The sequence below is a fragment of the Meriones unguiculatus genome, chromosome 2 (genome assembly GCF_030254825.1).
Source record: "Meriones unguiculatus strain TT.TT164.6M chromosome 2, Bangor_MerUng_6.1, whole genome shotgun sequence".
Taxonomy (NCBI): Eukaryota; Metazoa; Chordata; class Mammalia; order Rodentia; family Muridae; genus Meriones; species Meriones unguiculatus.
In genome coordinates, this window is record NC_083350.1 from 34,695,838 (window position 1) to 34,717,629 (window position 21,792).

At 35.5% G+C, this 21,792-nt stretch overlaps 1 protein-coding gene across 10 annotated transcripts in view; it reads right to left on the minus strand.

Annotated features, from left to right (window-relative positions):
- Csnk1g3 (casein kinase 1 gamma 3) overlaps window positions 1-21,792 on the minus strand; it is an 84,076-nt gene that overhangs the window by 12,039 nt on the left and 50,245 nt on the right. For 2 of the 10 annotated variants that reach the window (XM_060377258.1, XM_060377255.1), the window contains exons 7-11: window positions 14,275-14,360; window positions 14,051-14,135; window positions 12,297-12,442; window positions 11,075-11,170; window positions 7,583-7,678 (exon numbers count right to left, since the gene is read on the minus strand). In XM_060377258.1, coding sequence (XP_060233241.1) covers window positions 7,583-7,678; window positions 11,075-11,170; window positions 12,297-12,442; window positions 14,051-14,135; window positions 14,275-14,360 — 509 coding nt within the window. Of the gene's footprint in view, window positions 1-7,582; window positions 7,679-11,074; window positions 11,171-12,296; window positions 12,446-14,050; window positions 14,136-14,274; window positions 14,361-21,792 lie in introns of all 10 variants that reach the window. The other 8 variants (XM_060377259.1, XM_060377256.1, XM_060377257.1 and 5 more) reach the window with 4 other exon arrangements.

Sequence of the window (21,792 nt, forward strand, 5' to 3'; positions counted from 1 at the left end):
CAGCACCTTTGCCAACAAGGATCTGTGGGTAAGGGGGTTGAGACAGGAGTCTGCCATATAGTTCAGGCTCTCACTGCCTCCCAAGTGCTAGCATCACTATGCCCAGATCATAGGCAATGGTTTTTCAAGAACAAATTCATATTTTCCAAATATGAAAATTTCATAAAATTACTTATACTACTACCTTTCTGGTCCTTTCTTTCTCTCTCTCTCTCTCTCTCTCTCTCTCTCTCTCTCTCTCTCTCTCTCTCTCTCTCTCTCTCTCTTCCCCCACCCCTCTTTTTTCCCTTCTTTTTAGTTTTTTTGAGACAGAGTTTCTCTGTGTAGCCTTGGCTGTCCTGGTCTCACTTTGTAGACCAGGCTGGCCTCGAACTCAAAGAGATCCACCTGCCTTTGTCTCCCTGAGTGCTGGGATTAAAGTGTGTGCCACAATACCTGGCTACCTTCCTGATTTCTATTTTATTTCTCAAGTGTATGATTATTAAGAGTATATCACAGGCTCACAATATCAATAACCAATCTTCCATGTAATCAATAAATACCTCAGAAAACTAAAACACATATTTACCACCTTTTTCTAAAACATTCGTTAAAAAATACACTGATATGTGAGATACAGTAAAGAGTATTTCAGCGTTTATTGAACCCAAGCTAGTAAACACGTAATTTACTACATGCTCTAAAAACTTTGAGTAGTGCAATTCTGACAGTTGTCATTGTAAAAGATGAGCCCACACTAAAATAGCATTTTTGTGTACCAGGGGTATGATTCACCACAACAAGCTTTCATTGTCTTCCAACCAAGATAAAGTAGATTTTCAATTTAACTTCCACTAATAGAGACATTATTTGTATCACATTTTCTCTGAGTATTCAAATCTTTGAAGAGGTTATTAAAAATTTATTATTAAACAGAAGATCACAATAAATGAATCATACTGATTCATACCAGAGACTCACCAGGAAACTTCCTAAACTAATGAGGGTGGAATTATTTACATAATAGAAATAATTAGTACATCCTCCCACAAATGATCTTTTGCAGATGTCAGCACCCCAGAAAACTATGGAGAGAAGATGGAATTATAATAGTCACTCAATTTTGTTCCTCATTATTAACTCTGCAGTATTGAACCCTGACACAGAGACTGAGACTAGTTTTAGAAAAGTCACATATAAAAGCAGCACAACTGAGACCTGTCTGGGAAGTGAAAAATTACTCTTCTCCCATTTAACCATGAACATCTGCTAGCACTGCAAGATACTTCTGCTTATATCCTATTTTCTGTCCGTATTTTTTATATTTGAATCTGGCACTATGTAAGCGAAGACATCAAACTAATTATTATAGCAATTTATATTATTCTTTTCATTTTCCTTAACAGTACCTGGCTACACTTGTCTTTTGCATAATTTGTGATTCTATACCTGTCTTGACCAAGATTCTCAAAACATCATTCCTAAGGATAAAAAAAAAAACAAAACTTCCCAACCATAAAAGATTTCCAAACAATCAGAAGGTCATTCAGCACACTAGTATCTTTAATATTTTTTTTCCCCTTTGGCTTACAGTTGCCTATTACATAATCCATTTTTAATGGTGGTGAGCTCAATGAAGTTGTACTACAATGAAAGCATAGCTACAACGGAATTGGAGGTCAGTACTATCTGTTAAGAGTGGTACATTTTGAAACCTAGTTTTAGATATCTGATTGGCCAGGTAAAAACACATCAAATTGGGATGGCAACTGTGCTTTTCCTTCCCCAGCCCCCAGATCTAGCCAAACTCTACTTTCTATTTATATTTTAAATCATTTCATTTTTCTCATCTCTACTACTCATTCATGCAACTCAGCTATAGACTATTTTTTAAATGACACTTGTAACCCAGACTACAAGCCTTGAAGTTGGGGCAATTCTCCTTTTGCCTCCTAATTGTTGCAACTGCAGGCATGAGCTAACATACCCAGATTTGGGTATACACTTTTCATAATGTGTCTCTGACTCACACATCTCTCCCTTTAATCAAGTCTTTATCAAAGTAATCTTTAAGCTCCCCGGGTAAAATGACAAACTGAAACTGCTTCTTTGTGACACCATGAAGAAGAAGGGTCAAGAAAACAAAACTTAAACTCAATTCAAAAAAAAAAAAAAAAAATACAATGGAAGAACACTGAAATCACAAAGTGATAGGACCAATGGCAAATATAGATTCAAAAAAAAGAAGCTGCCACATAGCCCAGGAGAAGAAGGACATGGCTCCTGCACAGCTCTCCAGGGAGGAGGGACATAGCCCCTGCACAAATCCAGGAGAGGAGGGACACAGAAGTTAAGTAAGGAGACCTTGTTGAAAAGAAACCAGCAATGCTGCCCAAAGAACCAACACACAGTTTACACAAACCTCTAAAGCAGTTCAGAGTTTTAATTAGCTAGTTACTCCACTGGCATAACAAGTCACCAGTATCCTTTATGCCACTTCCCATGCCTCAGAGTGTTGTGGCCAGATATCAGCTTCAGAGGGAACCTTGTATTTAAGACTAAATTATCCTAGGAGCCTGATAACAAGGAGCAATCATAGGTCCAGGAGCCTGGAACAACACAACAGAGCTCTAAGTGAGTGATAATTACAGCAAGCAGTCATAAAGAGACAAAGAGTCAGCAGCCTCAGCTTGGGCAGCAAAGGGTATGGTGGCCAGTAGTCACACCCTCAGTCACTAAGAGCTTGGCCTTTCACTTAAGAATTATTGTGGAGAGAGGACAGGAACTCCACAAGAAGAGCAACAGAACCAAAAAATCTGCACACAGGGGTCTTTTCTGAGACTGATACCCCAACCAAGTACCATGCATGGAGATAACCTAGAACCCCTGCACAGATGTAGCCCATGGCAGTTCAGTGTCCAAGTGGGTTCCATAGTAATAGGAACAGGGACTGTCTCTGACATGAACTGATTGGCCTTCTCTTTAATCACCTCCCCCTGAGCCTTACCAGGCCACAGAAGACAATGCAGCCACTCCTGATGAGACCTAATAAACTAGGATCAAAAGGAAGGAAAAAAAGACCTCCCCTATCAGTTGCCAGGGGAAGGAGCATGCATGCAGAGTGGGGGAGGAAAGGAGGGATTGGGATGGGAGGAGGGAGGTTAACCACAGGGGATACAAAGTGAATAAAGTGTAATTAATAAAGAATTTTTAAAAATCAAAAAATGAAAAAAATACATTTAGGTAAACAGTAAAAAAAAAAAATATTGTGGATTCTAAGAAACTCAAGCCATTCATCAGCTGATAAGCCAGCCTCTGAAGCCACATATCTGTGTGTTACAATGTTCACTGCCAAAAGGACTGATAACTCTGAAGAGCTAGTGGACTGCTTGACATCTTCAACATCCAGCAGAATTCAATGCTGGGCAGGTTTTTGAAGGTGTAGAAACTGCCAGGTGTGTTTTTTTTTATCCCAGCACACAGGGGCAGTGGCAGGCTGATTTTCTTTAGGTTAGAGAACAGTCTAGTCAAAATATCAGGTCCAGGACAGCTAGGGCTACATAGAGAGACCATATTTCAAAAACAAAGAGACAAACGGTAGAATACTGGTCTGGTTGTATAGGTCTGAATGCTGTGTTTGTTTCTCCAAATCCCCAGTACACTAAGAAGACATCTCTGGCTAGAAAATTTAGAAAACCTAGGGTGTACAAAACAGATGTGACCAGGAAAGGATCTTTGTGGTCCACAAACTTCAAAGCTAAGGACGGCTAACAGTCTTCAGCTACATAAAGAATAGAAGCTACTAAGAACACAGTTTCATTATATACCTCACACTTGACCAGTCCAGGCACAGCACCAGCCTGGAGACTTACACAAAGAAGACTTTCCAGAGTCAACAGATTCCCCACCTAAAGTATCCCTCTACCTGAAGACATCAACTCTATTATGGAACCATTACAAATGCACATCAACAGATGAACAAACAAGGTAAAGGAGATAGACATAAGCAATGGGTGCATGCGTGAGGGGGGGGATGCATGGGGCATAATTGTGTATGTTTTCACATATGTATGAAGGACAGAAGTTGACATCAGGTATCTTTTCTTATTATTTTCCAATTTCTTTGTTGAAAAAGGTTTCTCTTGCTGAATGCAGAACTCACTGAGTCCAGTTAGTGTACCTGGTCAGCTTTCCTGGGAGATTCTGGCTCTGCCTCCTGGGTGCCATGGTTACAAGCATGCACCACCATGACAACTTTACATAATCCTCTTAATGTTTAACCAGTATCTTCAAAATAAATTCAAATTTAATACAATTTACAACCCCCGTACCTCTTCAGTTCATTTTCACACACCCAGACTGATTTCAATCCTTCAGAGTATCCCTCTCCTTAACAGCTTTATGCATGCCATCTCCTCTGCCCGGGACACTCCTCTTTCCTCTACTACCTTCTTTAGCTGATAGCTGCTACTTTTGTAATCACAGAACTTTTTACATGAAAATCTGAATCATTAATCCAGCTGCATTTAGGTACATTTTCCTACATATTCTCCTAGCACTGGACTACTTTCACTATCACAGTCTTCTGTCTCTCCATCTCCACTCTTTTCACTCCAAGAGCCCAAAATAAGGCCTAAAACCTAAGAATCACTAACAGAGATATTTCTGAATAATAAATGGCCAAAAAATATGAATGGGTAGATCTCTTGCCCATCCATATTCACTACAACGATTCTGTGGGCTAACAGAGAAGGACACACTACATTCATCAGGGGTTCTCCAAATCAAATACAAACAAGAACAGACTCAAAATGATACCTTCAGATATACTAATTTGTTCTCTATTTTTCTAGCAGAGTTTATCAATGTATAGCTACATATTTCTATTATTTCACTAAAGAAAAAGAAAAAACTGAATTTGACAATGTTTTCTCTTGGCTATGTCTTTATACTTCACTTTCAGGAAGTGAATAAAATATAATTGATCACTGATTTACAAAAGAAATTGATTCTTTTTAGCTAGTACTTTGAAAACCTCAGTCTTTATACAAAATGCTTTTTATAAAATTTTCAAAGCAAAACCAAGAGGTAAAAATATTATTAATATCCTTCTTTCACTGATAAATAAAACAGGATAAAAATCTGAACCAATTCTATTGTTTTCTTAACTCTAATATTATTAATTTGATAACATATACATCTGGTCTATTAAATTATTATTATTCAAGAGAGGCAGATAGTTCACATTTCGACTACGACTCAGCTTCTAAAAGCTCATTGAAGGGCAGGGATATGGCTCAGTCGGTGAAGTGGCTACCATGCAAGCACAAAGATCCATGTTTGACTCCCCAGTACCCATGTAAAAACAGTAACCATCTTTGAGTCCAGCATCAATGAAGCACAGACAAGCAGATCGCTAGAGCTCCTTGGCCAGGCAGCCTAGCCAATCACTAAGCAGATCCCTAGGAGTGGGAAGCAAGTGAAGAAGATATGTTAGGCCTTCAGCTTCCACATATATGCTCATGTGCACTCACACATATAGCATACCTGAAATAAGCTACCTATGTGTCTTCCTGAAATAAGAGCTACCTTATGTGCCTTTAAGTCAAAAACTTCAAGAAATTCCATCACACCAACTTTAAATAGCCTAGAATGTTTAACAGTGCTTCACTATTCCCCAGAAACAGTGACAGTAATGGGGTGGGGAAGTATGAGAGTATACCATTGACTAGAAAAGCCTACAGAAGGTAACAGCTAAGGCTGAGAGTGCAGCTTCTTGTTAGAACACACACAGACATACACACAATTTGATCCCCAGAAAGGCCAAAACAAAAACTAGTTTTTTAAAACTCTGTACCACTTCCCTTTATAATCCCATGAAAATAATGTAACACATTATTTCCCTTTCTACCTTTATTTAGGATCAACTATAGTACTCAATTATAATAATCACAGTAGTTAGCTTCGAAGTACTTTCCTTTCATTGTTATTAGTTTTAATTTACACTTTCATTAGTCTAAGTGTACATAATCATAACAGTCAAGTAATTGTGAATGTGCATAAGAAAATTTTCAAACAAATTACACAAAGTCAGTCTTTATTTTGTAGTGGGATAAGATTCTGGCATTGCCACACAAGGTATCAGTAAATTACTCATTAAACTTTTTAAAATGTTCACTGTATTAAGTCAGTTTAAAACTAAAAACACATTTATTAAATCAACAGAATGAGCATAATTTCTTATTTTACCTATGTATTCATTCTATTACTAGAATACTACTGGTTAAACTGATCACATACTGGATATCAGAATGAAGCTGGATGGAGTCTCAACAAATAGAAAAATTTTAGAGAAAAAATGTACAGTACTCTATGAGAAAAACAAATAGTGCGTGAACTACTGCAGTGATGAAACAACATCAAATTAGTTCATCCTGAAAAACACATGAGACAAATACTAGGACAGGAAAACAGACTCAAAATTATGCTATAAATGGTAGAAAAGACTTCTATTAGAGCTTCAGCTGCTGAAGATTTCCCTGAGCATTAACAAAACATGTAGCACAACACAAACAAGAAAACTAAGAAACGAGTAAAAATAAATATGAGCACTCTTAAGCAAACTAAATATACTTTCTCACTAGTTTTTCCAGTGATATGAATACAGGCGTCCTTGCCTCTGAGTCTATCACTCCAGAATTTATATAACTATTTAAATATTTCTATTACATATAAAAATGAGTAGTTTAGATTTAATTTTGAACTGATTTTTAGAATTTAAATAAAAAGAATTCAATACTAATTAATAATATATTAAGAAAGAATACAAAATTAAATGAACTGTCACAGGAAACTATTCAGGTGGAAATAAACTGAGGAACAAAATCAAAACATACGGATTTCAAACAGAAACAGGTTTGTTAGTTACTTTAAGCTGGCATTTAGATGACTACCTTAAAGACACACCTGCAAGGCTGCAGCTTCTGTCTCTATAATCACGCCTAAGTAGTTTAGTTAGGCCAGAGCTACTGCTCTGCACTTCCAGAAAGGAAGTGATAGAAAAAGGAAGCAAACCCTAAGTAAGGACCTGCTTTAAATGTGTAGAATCCACAGATTACTGAGTATTTATAAATTTATAGCACAGCAGCTATTTTCTGTAAGTACAAAGAGGGTCATGTTTCCAAGTAGTAAAGATGAAAAAGTTTAAGTATCTGAGTGAAAACTGAAAGAAACAAAGTCAGTAAAAGGGAACAAAAGCTGTGTAAATGTGCTATTTTTTAAAGCATTAATAAAGGTGTTTAGCTTACTATCTGGAAATCAAGTTCCACTCATGCTATAGTTCACTTTTCCTAACTTGCCACAAGTATGACTAAAACACTGTCACAAGTACTTGTAAAAATAAACCAAGGCAAAATTGTAGTATTCCTGGTAGTCTATCTGCATCATGTTAACTTTATTGGTTGGTTAAGTGACAAAGGAATAGAATTATGGATAGAATTCGGCAACAAGCTTTCATAAGGATAGAGTATCATGCCATGAGCTCAAAAAAAGGTTAGTTGTATAAGTCTGGGGAATAATCACTCATGCAAAAATCAGAAAATACCTGTACCGAGCCACCATGTCTGTCTGCTGCAAGGTGAGCTCTCAAATGATGGGGATTTGCCTGCTGGGAGTCCCAAGCTGCCCTGTGGTCTGCCGACTGCCATTTATTTAATGCATGTGGCATGCATGGAAGAAGAAAAACCCAATATGTTAAACATCTCATCCTTACAACTTACAAAACAAATGTATAAAAAGAAAATTAAGATACCCTTACTATTCTGAATAGTTATGAATACATACAGTTATTTATCTCTGAAGATGAAAGATAAATTTTGATTGTTAAACTAAGTAATGATCAGCAATCAAAGTAAGTTAGAACCATAACATTTTAGAAGTAGAAGGATTTAGGAAGGCGTACATTCCACCATAGATTCACAGACACTAACTACAAATATTCTAAAGTCTCTGGTGCTCTTTTTTCTTTGATGGAATCTTTTCCACTGTTAATTAATGAAATTAAAACCAAGAACCAGGGAAATAAAACTGATGTGGGTACCCCCAAAGCCACCATTGCATTTTTCTTATAGAAGTTTTCTTATAGAAGCCTTTAGTGGGTCTTCCATGAGGAGCTATTTTAAGCAATGTGAAAAAAATAATACTTAAAATGTTGAGATCTTAGGAAGTGTTCTCTCTGTTGTAGTGTTTCTACTGCAAGTACAATAGGAGAAAACAGAAAAGCTCTTTGAAAAGTGGCAACAAGCACTATGCACAATATTATGAGAATATAACACAAACATTTTTAAAAGTGACAATCCCACAATTCTGAATTCCTTTGCTCCTGTTTTTTAACAGTTTGGTTCTAACTATAGAGCCTTTTTTATGAAGCAGTCTGAAAACTGTGGATGTTTAAAAACCCTTGGTAAATCTGTCTGGTAATAAGTACAGGCTACTAGCCTTCAACTAGTAGAATTTAGAATGGCTTCTAATTGCAGTCAGTTTCTCTATTTTAGGAAGATGTAGAAAGCAATGACAGAAGGGAGGGAGAGTTCTTAAAGTCTGGTTCTGAATACCATCCTCCTTTCACAGATAAAGACAGTGACATTCAGCACTTTCCTAAGCTCACAAACCTAGGAAAGAGAACAGTGGAGATTCCAACCAGAGTCAGCTTCAACACTGCTACCAAGCTCCTGACACTAACTACAAATATTCTAAAGTCTCTGGTGTTTCTTTTTCAACCAAATTCCGCAAAATCTTGCCACTAAGTACCAAGTATGCTGGGCTGAAGGGAGCCTAAGTACACAGGAGGCCAGAGTAACCTTTGTAGAACAGATGTTAAACACAAGTAGAAGGACATGAAAGAAAAATAAAAAACACTCTGGGAGTAAGCTTCCTAAATTAAGATGTATAGTAAAATTATAGTTCATGTTATGAGGGTTGCCAGAACCACTGTGAGAGTTCAGTCTTTTCATCACTCTCTGACAGCACAGCCAGTGTGAGCGGATTTCTAACTGAGACTGAAATAAAGAACAGGAAATCAAATCTAAAAATGAAAAAGATGCTAAGTTGAGACACATAGTTGCAGCAACTGGCAACTGATGGTAGACCTCTGTAAGAAAGTAATAAAAACTATGTGTCCTCCATCTGTATAAACACTAAGATGTACCTAACGTTTTTCCATGTAACTGGAGCTCCCCTGAACTTCAATACTGACTTTGTTCTCTGTTTGCAGTCACTACAGGGTCCAGACATTTTAAGAAGAAATTCATGGAACTGCTCACTGATACATGGATATTTAAGAACTTTTTCTAGGTACACAACTTTTCTTTAATGAGGAGACTAAGTAGTCAGGTCTCAAATCCCATACACAGCCCTCTCAAAGGATTCACTGATACATTACACACACATACAAAATCTTCTCTGCATTAATGCAAAAAGAACTACAAATACAGACCCCACCCTTAGAAAGATTACATTCAAAAGGTTATGTCAGAATAAGTAGAAAGCGAGAAGACTAAAACCATTCAAGTGATGATACAACACTAAAGGCTCCCCTTTCTTCCTCCAATGTTTAACAGCTTGAGCATACAAGTTTAGAGAGTGCCAATCACTGACAATCACAGGAACATCTAAGAAATAAACTCTAGTTTAGAAAACACAAACACTAAATCTCAACTTCTAAGCCCTATACCTACAGTTATCTTGTCAGATCATTCAAGTTATCAATGAATTATATTTTACAGTTGAATTAATTCATGAGACTTTTTGCCAATATTTATGTCAAACTTTAAAAACAAATCTTTCTAAATTAGCTATATCATACATACTGTTAAATATGTGTAGCATTTTGTTTAGCTATATCTTAATAAATTGTGGTTCTGTCCTTTAGTCTTCATCTTGTCAATAACTATCACTTAAACTTTAATGGGATAAAAGAAGTCAAAATAAAAGGCAGAAAGACAGAATCTAAGCAGGTCTAAAAGCAACAATTTCTAGACAGTCTCTGACTCAAGAAGGTAATATACCCTTAAGCAAATAAATAAATAAATAAATAAATGAATAAATAAAACACTCCCCCCAAAATAAGATAAAAAATTAAAATCCTCTTACAAAAAGAGACATGAAAACTCTGCTGAGGTTTTCAAAAGCTGTCTGCTCCCTTTCCCAGAAACCCTTCATGCTCAGTCTTACATGCCTTATCTCCAACTTACACTGTGTTCTAAGCAAACTACACTGAGTATTCCTCGAACAAATATTCTCAGCTTCTGCTTTTATTTTTCCTTTATTTTCTTTCCTCAGCCCTCTGCTCGCCCCTCCTTTGTTTTCTCTATCTCCTGCTCACTGCTCTTAAAGTGCCTTTATTCCATTCTTTGCTTAAAATAAGTCTACTTATTCTATAGGCTCACCACACACACACAAAACACCCTAGTTTTTTCTGTATTAAATACACAAATATATGCCACTTTATTAATATATTCCAAGCGGTACAGTTTGCTTCAAAATGTAGTTATTTGTGCATTTATTAATACCATCTATGAATTCAGAACTACTAAGGGTATATTATATTATAGAAGTAAGCATGTATTATCACTACTTTATAACTGAGAAAATAGGCCTTGAGAAATTAATTTATCCTGGATGAAACTACATTAATGTGTCTGCTTCCAGGGAGTAACACTTAACTGAACACTTTGAATCACTTCTTAAACACTGTCTTCTTTGTTTCTGTATTTCTAAACACTTAAAAAAAATCACTTTAGATAGCAGAAATTCAATAATTAACTTACTGAATTAACTACAGAAAGAGCAAAAATCATTATAATTCTAACACTTCCATTCTAACAATAGTAAATATTGCTCAGTTTTGATTAATTCATACCATGAATTAGGAACTGATAATTATTCTGAAACTAATGATGAAAACTGAAGGTTTCCTGAAAACATGAGTACCTTTAATCTTTTCATATGTGTGTATAATGTGTTATCCACTGAAGAAAAATGCACACCTCAGTAAGGAAAGTAACTGAAAGAGTTCATATCCATAAAGGTATCAAACCTGGTTTTTAGACTGCTGCATCTTATCTCTGTGTTGGTGTGCTTCTCTGTTAGACGACAGAGCAGGATCTTGCTGAACTGCACCCACTGGAGTAGGCTAAAAGAGAAAAACAATTAGTGCTGGAATGCCCTGCTTCCAAAAGTTTCTTTAATTACTTAAAAGAATCAATGAATCAATAAATGATATTGCTAAGTAAATTAATTCAAGAAGCATATTATTCTCAAGCATATTGATAATATCTACATGAGTAAAGCAAAGAAAACAGCTACATTTTAAAGTATCTTAAAGACATTTATATTTCACTACACTTTTATATGTATAAAGCAGCAGTTCTCAACCTTCCTAATGTTGTGACCCTTTAATACAGTTTCCTCACGTTGTGATGACCCCAACCACAAAATTATTTTCATTGCTACTTCCTAGCTATAATTTTGCTGTTAGGAATCCTAATGTAAATATATGATATGCTAGGTATCTGGTATGTGAAGCCTGTGAAAGGTTTATTCGACTCCCAAAGTGGTTGTGACTCAAAGGATGAGAACCACTGGTTTAAAGTGTCTCAATGTGTTATTAATTTTAAGTTACTTTTTCATATTAAAAATAAAAACGTATTTATGAATCCTATATCAAAAGTTAATACATAAATAAAAATGTTTTATAAAATTTAAAAATATTTTTCTTTTTTTTAAGATTTATTCATTTATCATGTATACAATATTCTGTCTGCTTTTACACCTGCACACCAGAAGAGGGCACCAGATCTTGCTATAGATGGTTATGAGTCACCATGTGGTTGCTGGGACCTTTGGAATGGAAGAGTAGCCAGCGCTCTTAACCTCTGAGCCATCTCTCCAGCCCTTAAAAATATTTCTTAAATAACAAAATTATGTATTTAATATCTTGACTCAGAAAAGCTTTTAAAATTTTTGATTTTGATCAAAGCAGACATGTTACAACAGAGAAATATCAATACTATAATGTTATAAGATTACTACATAAAAATATCATATTTGATACTAAGAAGTAAATTAGGTCAGAAAATCCAGAATAACTTAACACACTTTTATAAAAAGCAAAAAATCCAGTAATAAAACTTGTATAAAATTCCTAGTGCCTCTGAAGAAAAAGGAACTTCTTACAAATTGCTATCAATCTTCAACAAAAGTATTCTGTACTATTAAAAATAAAATAATATTCTACTATAACAACATAAAATACGTACCAACTGTTTACCAATCCAGTCATATTCATAATCAAACATATATCCTTTGCGATCAAACAAGTCAGTAAAAAGCTTTCTTAGGTAATCATAGTCTGGCTTTTCAAAAAAATCTAGCCTTCGTACATAACGAAGATATGTTGCCATTTCTTCTAGAAAGGAAATAAAAGTTATTCTGACTATATATCTCTATAATACAATAAAAAATTAACAAAATTCTATTTCAAATAAAAATTTTCAATTATGGCAAAACAAAAAAGGGGAAAAAGAAAGAATGGGAACAAGAAGAAAAGAAGTTGTTAAGTTTAACCATTATGTTTGTGACATTTACTACCAAAGGTAAAACTTGTTTTATAATATTTTAATACACCTTGACTATACTAGAGTTTGAATTAGTGGCTCATGACATATGATTGTTTAATCACAAGGCACACTGCATTCTTATTTTAAAATGTACTCAAAGCACTGCTGGAAATGGTTCACATGACAGCATTTGCACTAGTATGCTGTGTTTTCTTCAGCATCAGCAGCAACTATACTGACTCACCAACATGGGACAAAAGTTCTACTCTTCATCATGAGCACTATTTTAATTAACTGAGTTGGCAAAATAATTTAAAGCATCGCAAAAATTTGACACAGACATAGACATAGCTAGTTAAAAAGAGTGTTCTACCATCAGGACATGAAGGGTATGTGGAAAGGAGCGGTAAGTTATCAACACTGAAATCTCAGACACAGAGATTTCACTGCCTCTCTGCTCCCGTTCATTCACAGTGCAACACAGTGCCCTGTGACTTTCCTCACAGAAGTACTTTCTTGCTATTCTACGCGCTGTCTAATTACAGGGCTAATTATCTTGGCACCTCCATTTTTCCTAGAGAAATGTTTATAATGCAGCCACTCAATCTGCGAACACCTAAACTTCTAGGACTGTTAACAATACTGTTTAATCTTCCATTTATAGAACTTAAAAGAATAAGGAAATATATGCTATTTCAGAGCACTGATTCTACTGTTATAATACCAATACACAGGAGAGAAAGGATACAAAATAAGACTTCAGTTGTAAAGTAGTCTTTGCACTTATATGTTGCTATGAAAAACCACAATATAGGTTTAGTTACTACCAACAGTTAAGCTTAGCAATACAGGCCACTCAGGAGGCTAAGGAGGAAGACAGCAAGTCCCAGGCCAACCTGGGTACCAAACAAGGCCAGAAAGGACTGATTTTTAATTAACAAATCATTACCATTTCTTAATACAGGATTAAAGAACCTTACTTAATTAAATTTGTGTTTATGAATTGGCATAAATGCTTTAAGGAGAATTGTTTTTTAAATGCTTACAGCTCTATATATAAAATTCCCTAAAGTTAATAAAGTCAGTAAGATTTTATAGCACTCTGAAAATAAAATTAATATTTTTAACAACTTCTCTTAAACCTGACATTGAGACTCAAATAACTAACAGTGAACTAAATGATTTCACTTATATTCTTTAGCATGTATTTCAACCTACTAAAATGAATCATTAAATGAAACAAGACTTAAGTTGGTCTTAATTGACAGACAGAATTTTCTTCATGCAATGTCAATGTTATGGAGCAAACATACAAACTGTTCCTGTAATCTATGCAGTAATGTTGACAACTTTTAAATAACATTGTAATGCTCCTGTTTTTCAAAGCACACATTAACACTTTTTCTGTAGATGAGTACATATTTCAATTTATGAAATTTATCACTGTCCATTACCTGGAAAGTTTTCACACAACACTTCTATTGGTGTGGCTCGTTTCGTGTCTCCAATTTTCTGATACCTCTCCTTTAATGTGTCAGCCTGAAGTAGGAAAAAAAGAATACAAGAATGTGGTGTTTTAAAAACTAGTTGTAGCAGAAGGCCTTAATACGCATTAAGATTTTATGAACTCCGATAAAGAAACAAACAAACAAACAACAACAACAACAAAAACAATTACCTTTAAGCCTTGCCAAGGAAGACTGCCTCTTAGAAAGTACATGAACATATGGCCTAAAGCTTCTAAATCATCTCTTCTACTCTGTTCTGAAACAGAAGAGGAATATGACATTTCACTTTCACCTACCAGTAAAATGTACAAATGAGAATAACTATTTCTAAGCTTACTATATAAATGTAAAATATGAATTTACTATATATAAACAGCAAAATCATAAACTTTTTACAGATTGTCATCTTTAAAATATGCCATATGATATTTCAGTGCTATGGAAAGTTCATTTACTTAGAAAATTTATTTGCTTAGAAACCTATTATGAAAATAGAGGCCAATGGAAAAGAGGTTTAATGGTCAAGCTGAATCTCTCTGTATCCTATAATAGAACATGTCAGAACAGAACATGCTAAAGGTTCCAAGAGACCCTACAGTTGAAAGTGCTTAGCATTCTTTAATTATGAATTTCCTCAGCAAAGATGAACACAAAATATGTAGCATATAAATAACTGACAGTAACAAACTAAGACTCTGGGAGACACATAAATATCTCCATATTCTGTCATTGATATTAAATTGAGAATTCTTGGTTTAAAAATTAAAAAAAAAAATTGCTGGCAAATAAAAAAAAAATACTTTAAGTTCAGCATGCAAGCTATGTTTCCTGAATGAGCCACCTTACTTTCTATATTCTCAATAATACTCAGTGCTTTCAGAAAAGCAGTCTTTCCAGAGTACTTATCTGCAATAAGATGAAAGGTCAGGAAACCCTGTGTCCCAACAGCACTTGCTTCAGTTTACAAATAATGCTTATACTGTTACTCATTATCTGTACGTTGACTGCATGTTTAAAAAGCTAACTGTCAGGGCTGGAGAGATGGCTCAGAGGTTAAGAACAGTCACTGTTCTTCCAAAGGGCCGGAGTTCAATCACCGGTAACCACATGGTGGCTCACAACCATCTATAGTAAGATCTGGTCTGCAGGCAGAATATTGTATAAATAATAAATAAATCTTAAAAAAAAAAAAAAAGACCTGCCATTTCCTTGTCTTAAAAAAAAAAAAAAAAAACTAACTGTCCTCAAAATCCAGATGGGAACTGGAAGCATTTTGGAAACTTAAAAGCTTAGAGAAACCAGCCTCCTGCTGAAAACTACTGACCCCAGGATGGTGGAGCAAAAGTATGTACATTTTAAAAGCTTAGTAGGTAACAGTGAAGTACAGGCAGGGTTGATAATCACTGGAGGGAAAAGCTTTGTTCACTGTAATAAAATATACCCTTGACACCATACCTGCATAACTATCACCACAATCCAGAAGTTTCTCAGAGACTCCAAATAGCTCTGCTACTAATGTTCCTTTCCACCTCCAACTTCTAGCCTCAGGATCCTACTTAACTGATTTGTCATTATAGATTAGATTTCATTTTTCAGACATAATGTATACAGTATAGATTGATATCTGGATTCTTTCACCCAGTTGTTTTGATGATTCACCTATACAGCTCCATGCATCAAGAGCTCACTGCTTTTCATGAGGACAAGCACAATAAATCCACCAAATTCACCAAGTAAGATCCAGTTTGGGGCTATTGTGACAGACAAAGTAACATGAACATTCTGAGTCTTTGTGCAACATCCCATTTGCCATTCATCTTGAAGAAATACTCAGAAGTCCAACACAACATCATACAGCAGTGTATAGTCAGCTTCATAACACACTTCTAAAGTAGATTGTGGAGAGGTTGTACAATTTCAAATCTCCACTGGCAACTGAAACATGTAAATGCACTGTGGATTAACAGTATCTTACTGAAGACTAATGCTCTTGTACTTCAAGTATTACTACTACTCATTCGTGAACTCTGTGCTGTATTTTCATGAAGTCTAATTTATTACCAATATTTTTTTTACTATTCATAAAGGCTTATTTCCAAATCAAAAACCTGACTACCCCTGAGACCACAGATTTTCTATTTTTCTAATATAGATTTTATAGTTTGGGTTACTATATTCAAATCTACTGTACACTTTAAAGTAAATCTGTTTTTGCTTTAAGTATGGAGTAAAAAAAAAAACTGTTCTTGTTGTTGTTAATAATGATATCTGGCTATACTACTTCATGACAAGACTCTCCCTGCCTCAAACTATTTTTGCATTATTCTCAAAATCCAGCTGACCATCTATGTTAAAATTCTGGACTCTATATTCTGACCACCTACCTGTCTTATTTTTTTTCATTTTTATATTCATTACAGTCTATTTACTTTGTATCACAGCTGTAGAACCTTCCTTCATCCCCTCCCAATCCCACTCTCACTCCCTCATCACCTCCCATGCCCCTCTCCAAGTCCACTGATAGGGGAGATCCTCCCCACCTTCCATCTGACACTAGCCTATCAGATCTCATCAGGACTGGCTGCATTGTCTTCCTCTGTGGCCTGGTAAGGCTGCTCCCACTCGGCGTGAGGTGTTCAAAGAGCCAGACACTGAGTTCATGTCAGAGACAGTCCCTATTCCCCTTACTATGGAACTCACTTCCATACTGAGCTGCCATGGGCTACATCAGTGCAGGGGTTCTAGGTTATCTCCGAGCATGGTCCTTTGTTAGAGTATTAGTCTCAGAAAAGACCCCTGTACCCAATTTTTTGGTTCTGTTGTTCTCCTTGTGGAGCTCCTGTCCTCTCCAGGTCTTACTATCTCCCCCGTCTTTCATAAGAATCCCTGCAAGAACCTGGAAACAATCCAGATGCCCTTCAACTAAGGAATGGATACAGAAATTGTGGTACATTTACACTATGTAATACTACTCAGCAATTAAAAACAAAAAAATCATGAAATTTGCAGACAAATGGTGGGATCTAGAAAATAACATCCTGAGTGAGGTATCCTAGAAGCAGAAAGACACACATGGTATATACTCACTTATAAGTGGATACTAAACCTATAAGAGAGGGTAAATATAATAAAATCTGTACACCTAAGGAAGCTAAGCAAGAAGGATGACCCTGGGTAATATGAACAATCCTCACTCAGAAAGGCAAATAGGACGGAAATCGGAAGAGGAAGAACATAGCAAACAGGACAGGAGCCTACCACAGAGGGCCTCTGAAAGACTCTACCCAGCAGGGTATCAAAGCTGATGCTGAGGATCTTAAGCAAACTTATGTTTTCATATCAATAGTGCCCAAAATAAGTAGGGTTGGGGGATGATATATAATAGAAGTTAATGACTAGAAACAAAAATTCAACAGAAAAACTAACAAAATGTTAATTATTTGAAAACTTCAATAAATTCATTAATCCTCTTACCAGACTAAAAAATGCACAAATTACTATTAATAAAAGCAACAGAAGGAACATTAGATCTTACAAACCCTGAAAAAATATTTAAAAAATTATAAATTTAGCTGGGCGGTGATAGTGCATGCCTTTAATGCCAGCACTTGAAAGGCAGAAGCAGGTGATCTTTGTGAGTTCAAGGCCAACCTAGTCTATATAGCGACAGCCATGTCTACACACAGAGAAACCTATCTCAAAAGCAGAACCAACATCATGCTACCTCAACTGAGATGCAACAGACGAATGCTTTGTAAGATTTACTAATTACCAAACTGCCTCAAGACAATGTAAATAGTTCTATGCCAATAAAAGAAATTTAATTTAAAATTTAAACCATGAGCTGGGGAGATGGCCCAGTACTTGCCATACAAGTATAAAGACCAGAGTTCAGAACCCCAGAACCCACATACAGCTGGATGTTGTAACATTCATTTGTAACCCCAGCTTGCCAACGGTGCGATGGAATGAACAGAAGAATCCTCAAAGTTCCCAGGCCTACTAAGTTGATGTGCAACAGTGAACCACTAGAAACCACATCTCAAGCATGATGAAGTCAAGGATCAACACCTGAGGTTGTCTGCACTTTGACCTTCAAATCTGAAACCTTCCATGAGAGGAGGGGATTTCCTGAGACTTGGGAGTTAAGCAAATTCACATGTCTGGGAAAGCTGACATTGACAAGAGTCACAGAGCCCCTCTAGAATTATAGAAGCAGTAAACAACTGCTTCAGGAGACAATGACCAGCTAAGTCACCAAGGTTTTTCAGACGTGTTGAGCACCCTGGAGGCGATGCAGAAAGGTCCAGGGATACAGCTTTCATGAGCCATCACCTGTGTTGGGGTGGGCTTTTTGGTGATGCAGCTGCTTTTGAGTCATCCTGCTTCTGAAAGTAATTCCACACCCATATGTCTGTTAGTTGCACCAATAAAAACTCATTGGTCCACCAAATAGGACTCCATTGCATTTGTTAACTTTGGTCTGCTGTAGGTTTGCTTTCTGGGATAAGCAGAGCTGTGTGAGTTTTTAATCTCCCCAGAAAGTCTCTCATATAATCTGTATCCATATGTACACAAACGTGCACATACACACACTATATATATGCAAATACTCTTTTAAACTAATTAAAATATTTAATACAACTTAAAACCTTACCTAAAAATAAAGCATACCTGATAAATTCTACTAAAGGCAACAAGTATCAAGTCAACAAAAACTCTTAGATATAGAGTTCTCAACTCATCATATCATCCCGTTGTCAAAACAGGATGCAAAAAGTCACTGCAAGTAAGAAAAACCATGGGAAATATCTCTCATAAGCATATATATATATATATACATATATATATATATATATATAATCCTTGAGATGGTAATGTTCCTTGAATTAGGAATATTGCCTCTAGAATATAAGATTGATTTAACTTTCAAAGGTGTATGGGGACTATGCAGCTAGCTCAGTGAGTAGAAGTGGTTGCTCTGTAAGCAAGAGGCCCTGAGTTTGAATTCTCCCCAAGTACAGAAGAAGCCAGAAATGGCTGCCACTGCATGTAACCCAGGCCTTGGAGACAGAAATAAGCAGTTCCCAGGAGCCTGCTAGTGGAAACTGCAGGCGCCGGTTCCGTGAGACTTGGCTCTGAGGCAGTAAAGGAAAGCCTTACATCTAGCTCTGGCCCCCATGTGCTGTAGGCTTGCATATTCACACACATGTAGCAGGCGCCAACACTACTAATTAAAGCGTAAAAGCTGTAAATTACACAATCATCTCAGGAATACAGAAAGTACTTGAGTAAATCTAGGGTGCATTCATCATAAAAATTCTCAGCAAGTGCTGGGGAGTGTCTTAGTGACTGAGTGTTACAAAATAAGTTACAGAAATTTCTTTATCCTAAAAAAAAAAAAATGAAAAACCTTCAACATCCTTTTTTCACAGTTGTTTCATGCATTTCATTTTATGTTGTACTTAGGATTGTACCACCCACAGCCTCAGGGATACCAGACAAGCACTCTATGTCTGGACTTAACTTCCAGCTCTCTTTCTCCATTATTTTTTTCTCCTTTTTTGTTTTTTAATTAAGACCATTGCTCATGACTTTTCCAAGACGGCCTTGAATTTGCACTCATTAGCCTACTTAGGCCTTGACTTTGTGACCTTACTGCATTACACTCTATAGTAGCTTGGATTCCACTCCTGAAGCCACTAGACCTAGCCAATTATAAATTTTAAATTATATGCAACACAACCTAAGGGTAAGGACCAAAAGAATAAAAATATCTATTACTTTAATTCTTTCTATTCAGTATCATAGGAAAACTTCTTGCCAGTATAACAAAGCCAAGAAAAATACCATTTAATTATTGAAATGAATTCAGGGGGCCAACAGAGAGCCCAATGGAGCAGTACTAGTGACTGAGCTCAATGGAGTAATCTTGGTGACTCTAGCATCTACATTAAAAGGATGAGAATGAACTCCACAAAGATGTCCTCTGACCTCAATATGAGCACCATGGCATACACAAGCCCACACACATACATAAAATATTTAGTATTAAAAAACAAAAATTTTTAAGATATCCAGAGTAGAAAAAGAAAAGCTATTTTTCTTTATAGACAATATAAATATGTAATGTAGGAAATTTTAAGTAATCTGCAAGATATTCAAACAAGTAACTTTATCAAGGTTTCAGGATACAGGATCAATATGTAAATCAAACAGATTTCCATACTAGCGATGAGCAATCAGAAATTAAATTTAAAAACCAACATCTTTACAACAGTATTAAAACCCAGAAAATATAGACAAATTTACCAATGAGTGTGTGCATATGTATGTATGTATATGTATGTGTGTACATAAGTAAAATAGCATATAATTACAAAGACTTGAAAGAACTGACTCCCTCAAGTTGTCCTCTGGCCTTCTAAATTCAGGCAGTAATGTGAGTACTTCAACGACCTTTACTAATTAGAAATACATAGGTCACACAAACACAATACATTGTTTCGTATATATTCATGTGCCTACACACACACACAAAATTAAAATGTGATACACATATATACATACTATATATGTAAAATTTTAGCCTTATAATAGCATTCTTTGTTACACAGAGAAATAGCACAAAAAAGACATTTCTATTCTATCAGAAAGCATTTAGTTACCATACTGTCAACAAAAAATGATCATTAAGTGATCTCATCTGTATCACTCCATCAAAGAACAGTATTATATTCATAATCTACAAGACAAATTCAAGCCATAAACAGAAGCTAGTAAAGTAAGCCTACTACTAAAATTCAATCCAAAACCCCTTTTACCTTCATAATTGCTTTCTTTGTGTTCTTTTACCAACTGACACCTGGAAATAAATGTTACCACGTGGGAAGAAATACAAGTCACAAGAAAGCTCTCTCTTTGAAATAGAGTAACTAAGGAACACACTTCAAGTCTAAGAGTTCTGTTACATGAAAATGATCTCTTACAGGTTATCAGGCCCTTTTAAAAACCTGTTCACATTTTTTTTTCTAAAGAATTTAGCTGAATAGGCCTATTTGAAAATGGGTATTTCCCTCAAACTCATGATTTATTATGTAACTTTTAAGGAATTAGAAGTGGAAATTTGATTTAAGTACAGTTAATTATTTTAAATACATTCAAAGCAATTTATATTACATAATCAAACCTTTACTAATTAGAAATACATAGGTCACACAAACACAATACATTGTTTCGTATATATTCATGTGCCATATATCGGATGTTTCAAAGTTATAACTTCACGGAAAGTAGAAATGGTTATCTCAAATCTGGAGTTAAATAACTCAGACAGGTTAAATAACTAACAGTACCTGACAGGGCAGCATTCTACACACCTACCTTTGTGCATTCTGTTCATTTGGAAAAACCTAATAAGATCAAGTTGACCGCAAACCTTCTGCAATGCCTTTGTATTAAAAATTCAGTATTACTTTTCTCCATTTAATTATGGTAGTACTATTCAGTTATCTGTAATTGTCCATATCAATTAAAGTTTAATTTTTGACCAGTAAAATATTTTTTTTTTCATGAACTCAAATTTATCTTTCAACACAGAATACACCAACAGCCTCATTTAAAATCAGGAAACTTTCTATTATATATGTGTATATTATCAAAAATAAATATAGTTGCATTTCCTACCA